Here is a 7,376-nt window from a genome sequence, read left to right on the forward strand (position 1 = left end):
TAAAAGGATGCTGAAGAAAGAAGGATGCCTCAATTAATTGGTCAATTTTAAATAAAAAAAAATAAATCACATTTTAAAAATAAAAAATTCCACTAATTTAGCAATTGTATTTGATAAATCAAAGTATCATTTCTTAAAGTAAAATTCAATTTATTAATAAATATAAATGTATTTATAAAAATCCTCAACGTTATATTACTCGGGGTTCCGGCACATGAGCAGAAGAGACCAGAAAATTTTGACAATTTTAATTTGCATTTTAACACCTTTGAAAAAATAAATTCAGTCAAATTCAATAACAATCTTTTTTGTGTTAAAATGTTATATATAACAATTTGTATAACAAAATTCAATCAAATTAAGTTTTTTTTAAAAAAAATGATTTTTATTAATGATGTTTATTTATTATTTATAAAAATGGACAAGAAACTTGAATTATTGTAAGAAATGAGTTTTTTAGGTAGAGTGTCAAGTCACGATAAAGATGGTGAAATTAGAAGACTGGAAACGGAATTGAAAAGCAAACAAAAGGAAATTGACACACTTGACAAAGACAAACAAAATTATTTAGATGATATTAAACAATTACAAAAAACACAAGTATCACATGAAAAAACAATTGATGAAAAAAACAAAGAAATTCAAAAAATTCAAAATAATTTGATAAAAACGAAACATGATTTAATGGAGAATAATAATTTAGTTGAGCAGTTGAAAAAAGAAATTGAAATAATAAAAAAAGATAATTATTCTTGGTCTATTTATTTAAATGAAAATAAAAAAGTGATTGAAAAACAGAAAGAAGAGATCGAAAGTCTCAAGTCTCAACTCCAATCTTATAAAGACCGAGCCAATGATTACACAACAAAATACATTTACGAAAAGAAACGAGCTGATGATTTTGATAAAGTTTTAACAATTGAAAGAACCAATTTTAAATATGAAAAAGTTCAATTGAAAAAAAGAAACGAAGATCTTGAAGATATAATTAAACAACATCAAAACAGTTGTAAAAGTTTTGTGGAAAGTTCAAATGTAATCATTCAAAAAATGAAAAACGAAATCACTCAAATCACAAACGAAAAAAATAAATTGGAAAAGAATAACTCGGAATTGGCGTTAGAAAATATAAATATATGGAAAGAATTTAATGACTTGATTTATAAAATTGAGCAACAACAAAATAAAGAAAAAGAGTGGAAGAAGAATTTAAAAATTTCAAAGAATCAACAATTCGAAGCTCAAAAGAAAAAAGAAGAAATTATGACCATATTTGAAAATGATAATAAAGAGTTGATAAAGAAACAGATATTAAAACAAGTTGAAGAATTGGAAATAACTAAATATTACTATATTGATGCTAAAAATGATATAGAAGAAAAACTCGACAAAAACGAAAAGAAAATAAAAGAGATGAAATCTGAAAGAGATTGTGACAAGTCCACAATCACCAAACTTGAGAAAGAGAACAAGGAGTGTCTTAAAAAGGTTGAACTGTTGGAAAAAGAGGTTGAAGTGTATAAACAAAAAATCGAAAAAAGTCAAGAAGATTTAAAAATTGTTGAAAATGCAGAATCACAACAATCACACAACAAAGAAAATGTGATAAAAAATCAGAAAATAAAAATCATTCCACTTGAAGTACCAATGGCCATCTTCCACTTTGGCGGAACGTTCACACATATAATAAACGAAACCCCCATAGAAATTGCAATAGAAGCCGGCACTGCTGAGCCGCATACAATTATTTATGAGAAAGATGGAGTTTCACATACACTCCAAATAAGTTCGCAAAAGGTCGAAGGCACAGAGAAACGTGGATTCGACTTGATAAAAACTGTGTGGGTAGACAAACAGTTTGTTGGACAGTCAGTGACTATATTTATCAACATAGATATCTTAAAAGAAAATTACAATGTCCCCGTTGTTGTGCCTGATACACAGACTTCATACAATTTGGGAGAATTGGGATTCTTTAATAAAGAAACACAGAAAAGAGGAAACTTGGTGATGATCTTAAAAATCGTTTAATTGTGTTGAATTATATTGAAAGTGGTGCTTCGCAGTTTGTGAACTGAAGTTTTTTTCTATTTTTTTCCAAACTGAAAAAAATCACATTTAAGAACTTGATAATTTTTAATAGCTTTATCTCCACCTTTGGAATTAATTTATTCAAACAAAATTATTCAAAAACAAAATCATAAACTGTATAACTGAATCAAGTTTGAAAAAAATAAATAAAAAAACCCAAAACTTTGATTTTTTTGTTTTTACAAAAATTCAAATTGTGATCAAAAATGCATTTTAGTCAAATTTTGTAAAAATAGTTATTAAAGTAAACTGTCATAAAAACAAATATTATTAATCCTAAATAAATGGTGTTTTCAATTATTTACACAACAAATAATTGAAATAAAATAAATAACAACAAAGTTATTAACACATTAAAACGTTTAAATAAATTAATAACGAACATACATAATTTTTAATATACATGTATAGTTAAATATCATTTTAAGTTATATGATATTAATGACATTGTTATTTTCAAATATTAATTGAAACTAATGTGTTAATGAATACTGTTATTCAAAACCATATTAAAATATGGTTTTGAATATATATTTAAATGGTGAATAAATGATGACGTGGGTATTTTTGAATAAAAAAATTGAGACGCCTGTATATCACATGTCTATATAATATATAAATTGTCTGGTTTTAATTGAATTCCAATAATTATTTAATTGAACTTTTTATTTAATTAATTAATGATTTTAAACATTTGAATAATGTATAAATATTTTAATTTATAAATTGTAATTTAAAAATGATTTTTCATTGTAATATCTTATCGCCTGAAAAGGTAAATGGTTTTTAAATTAATAATTTGTAAAAATCGGTTACAAAAATAATTTTGAAATATTAAAACAATAAACAACTGTGAATATCAGAATGTCTCAACTAACTGGTTATCACATTATGATAGTCTCGAAGTACTTCGCAACTATCATAGACTTTATTAACTTGAAGTTAGTTTGCAAGAAGTTTGGTGGTAATATGGAGAAGTTTCATTTTAACCCAATTCCGTTAAATTCCAAAACGCTTGGATACTTCCCAAACATCGAGACACTTCATTTGTGGAATAAAAATGATGATAATTTTGGCAATAAATTTATGAACAACACAGAAGAAAATGGAGATTGTGAAAATAAAGGTGTTTTTAAAAAAGAGTTCTTTCGAATCATTGTGTGGTTCAATGTTGATTTTAAAACTGTTGACAGAAACAAAAATCGAAACATTGAGTTTAAAAATGTCACTTACACTCAAAAAGATAGAGAGGAATTTGGCAACAACATTCCACAAAACATTGGATCAATTGGTAATCAATGTTTCTATGAATGCAGTAGTTTGACTTATGTTTCAATACCATCAAGCGTTTCATCAATTGGTGATTATTGTTTCTATGGATGTTACAGATTGAGTAGTGTTACTATACCATCAAGTGTGAAATATATTGGTTATCAATGTTTCTATAAATGCAAAAGTTTGATTAGTGTTTCAATACCATCAAGTGTTACATATATTGGAATTCAATGTTTTTTTGTATGTAGCAGTCTGAATAGTGTTAACATACCATCGAGTGTAACATCAATTGGTGATTGTTGTTTTTATGAATGCAGTAGTTTAAGCAAAATTACAATACCATTTAGTGTAACATATATTGGTGATGAGTGTTTCAGTGAATGCAGTAGTTTAACTTATGTTTACATACCATCTAATGTGAAATCAATTGGTGATGGTTGTTTTTATGGATGTAATAATTTGAGTCGTATTACAATACAATCAAATGTGACAACAATTAATAATTATTGTTTCAGTGAATGCAGTAGTTTAACTAATATTTACATATCATCGAGTGTAACATCAATTGGAAAATATTGTTTTTATGGATGCAGTAGTTTAAGCAATATGACAATACCATTAAGTGTTGCATATATTGGTGATTATTGTTTTTATGGATGTAATAATTTGAATAGTATTACAATACCATCTAATGTGACATATATTGGTAATGGTTGTTTTAGTGAATGCAGTGGTTTAAGTAGTATTACAATACCATCAAGTGTTGCATATATTAGTGAGAGTTATTTCCCATCAAACACTGAAGTTCATCGAAGCAAATGAGATAATTTAATAATATTTCATTTTTGTTTATTTATAATTAAAATAATTGAAAAAATCAATTAAATATTTGCAAAACAGATTTTATCAGATTTTCAATAACACATGAAAAGTATAAAAATAAAGACCCATAAAGCCGGCCCCCTCCCCAACCACCTCCTGGGAACAGAGATTACTTAAATGTTAGATTGTGTAAAATGGTGAGTATATGCCACATCATTTGATGTTATTAATAATACATTTATATTTTGAAATATATAAAATTATGATAATAATGAAATATTAAAAAGAATTAAAAGATTCATCATAAAACTTAGGCTGATAATATTTGAAGTAAAAACGAATATAAAATAATTAAAAACTGGTAACAAAAGGTTTGAAATGCGTGTCAGATAATTATAAATATAAAAAAATAATTATTTATTTTTTATGTTAAAAAAGTGATTACAAAAAAAATTATTTGGTAAACAAAAAAATAATTGTATTTCTTTTAAAATATTCATATTTAAACAATTGTATTTCATATTAAAAATGTACTTTTTGATATTCAAACACATAGTTACCAATATGACAAGACATGGAATTATAAATATATAATTAACAATCATGTTTAATTGTAATTGTTAATGTAAATACAAATTAAAGAGAACAATTGTTTTTGACATATTTTTGATTTATGAATATATATTTTATATTTAGAATAGGTGTGAACATTTTTATTATGTAACTACATAAAAAATTATTATTTTACCAATAACTCATTGTTAATTTTAACATGTAAATAATGTTATTTAATATATATTATCTTTTCAATTTATTATGTCTAACCACACACATAAACAACACAATTATAAAAATGACATCACAACTGTTATTAGAATTGTGAAATAATAACATGATTAAACAGTTGCTTTTTAATAATTTTTTATGGTAATTAATATGAAATGATTTTTTCTAATACTTTAAATGTTCAGTGAAAAAACCAATTAAATTATTAAACATGTAATCTTTTGAGTGTGTAAACATTTAATTTCAAACTAAACAAATACAAAATTATTATAGTATGAAAAAAATGTGAATGGTTATTTTAAACAACTTGTTGTTCACACCTTTGTGTACATGTTATGAAAAAATAAATATTACAGTATCCAAAACGTGGGTGGATAATTTTTTATCCCATGATTAGTTCCCCCAATTTTAACAGAACATTCTTTTCACACATAATGTATTTTTTTGACTTAAAATAAACTAAAAATATAAAAAACAAAAACCACAAAACATGTTAAAGTTCATAATCAATTATTTTTTTGGTTTGGCGTTTTTGTTTGCCAAACTTTTTCTTAACTTCTTTTGCCTTTTTGTTAATAGCAAGCAGTTGCATTTTCTTTTTGTTTTATTTTCATTCAACTTTGGAGCACTTTGAAAATAACAATTGAGCGTATTTGAATTATCCGAAGTTTTAGTTTCCATTTCATTTATTAAATTCGATTGGCTTGAATTGTTCGTTATTGTTTGTTCAATACTTGATATTTTTCCATTTCTTTTTCTCCAATTATTACACAATTTATTTGTGTACTACTTACTATATTTTGAATTTCCTTTGAATTAATACTTTCAAGTGTTTCTCCTTCCGATTCAAAAAAGCATTCAAACGAGTTTTTCGAATGAAGTTTTGCAAAAATAGTATCTAACAACAATTCAATATTACAATTTATAATTTTATCAGTGTAAAACCGATTGACTAACATTTGAATACACTTTGTAGTGGTTTCTTACTTTTTGGATTTGTCATTTCAGTTTGAATTTTTATGTCGGTCTCATTTATAATGTCCAACAAACGATCGATAAATTTTCCAAAAGATGGTTTTGGTGTAAGAATGGTTCGAGAAAGAAATGCTGTGAAAGGATTCTGCTATATTGTTGGTGCGCATCATTGAATCATGGTGGCACCAAATCGAAATCATTACATCATTTAACCAAGTGTTTTCGAAATATTTATAAACAATAAAAGAATCTTTATCTTTTATACGTGATTGTAATATATAACATTGATGTTTTAAATCTGTTTTATTTTTCAAAATAGGAAGTGTCATAAGTCTTCTTACTTCTTTGGAGAATTGCCCATTACACTTATATTTTTCAGACAAGCCAAAGTTTTGAATTTTCCGCCACAAACATTGTGTAAAATGGAAATAACACCATTTCATTTGACAACTCAAACCTCTAATAGATTTTATAAAACCTGCCTCAAAATCGGAATATATTGTCAAATCGGTTCTATTAAAAATTGGAACACCAAATAATATCAAAGATATTTGATCAATAACAAATAATACTTCGTTGTATACTGTTGCATCTTTTTTATTTAACAAAACATAAAAACAAGAAAATGAAAACAAATCACTACACACAACATGAAATGTCACCAACTGATAATGGGTTGTTGGGCACCTACTAAAAGTGCCATCTACACAAATAACATTGGCGTATGTGGCTTTTTCTAACATTGATTTCGAACCAAAAATAATAATTGTATTGTCTTCGTTTCTATACAATAAAATGTCCTTTACTTTTTCACTTTCAAAATAATTATCAATGGTTACTGTTTTGTATAATTCATTTTTATATGTTCTTGCTAATCTACTAGACACACTCAGTCTTAAATTGGTGTTTATTAAACAATTTTTTACTATTTCTTTAACTGGTTTATATTTGTTTTTATCATCATAGATTTCTGTTCTGATTTTTTGTATTTCTTTCAATCTCTGAATATATTCCATGTGATTTGTATGACCATTCAAATGCTGTGGCTTTGGTCCAACAAGATAATTAACTTCTTCATCAACAACTTCTTTTACAAGTGTAATAGTTACTCCACAATCTTTACAACTATACCGTTTATGTGAAGAGTCTTTTGAATAAAAAATATAACCTTCAAAACAAGGTAAAAGTGTTCTTTTTGTTGAATAAACAAATTCAACTTTGTGTTCTTGAGTTGGACTGTCCATTTGTTAGTAATTTTAATTGTTATTTTTAGTTTTTTATTTGTTTTATATATAATTATCTTATGTTATAAACAGAAAACCTTTCTTTTTAACTTGTTTTCGAATTAAAAAATTATATCAATGTAAATAATTGTTGATTTAAATGTATAATAATATAAAACGATTTTGATTTTTGTATGTTTTTCG

The 7,376-nt window shown here is 25.3% G+C and overlaps 2 protein-coding genes across 2 annotated transcripts; both read left to right on the forward strand.

Moving 5' to 3' along the window:
• Positions 1-447: 447 nt before the first annotated feature.
• Positions 448-2,031, forward strand: EIN_357460 (GRIP domain containing protein RUD3, putative; the record flags this gene model as incomplete). Its single annotated transcript, XM_004255646.1, has 1 exon — positions 448-2,031. The coding sequence occupies one exon, from the start codon at positions 448-450 to the stop codon at positions 2,029-2,031; it is 1,584 nt and encodes a 527-aa protein (XP_004255694.1).
• A 924-nt stretch (positions 2,032-2,955) lies between these two features.
• Positions 2,956-4,188, forward strand: EIN_357470 (hypothetical protein; the record flags this gene model as incomplete). The annotated part of the gene is made up of 1 exon (XM_004255647.1): positions 2,956-4,188. The coding sequence occupies one exon, from the start codon at positions 2,956-2,958 to the stop codon at positions 4,186-4,188; it is 1,233 nt and encodes a 410-aa protein (XP_004255695.1).
• Positions 4,189-7,376: the final 3,188 nt, after the last annotated feature.

Source organism: Entamoeba invadens, assembly GCF_000330505.1.
Source record: "Entamoeba invadens IP1 unplaced genomic scaffold scaff_1105074724911, whole genome shotgun sequence".
NCBI lineage: Eukaryota > Evosea > Mastigamoebida > Endamoebidae > Entamoeba > Entamoeba invadens.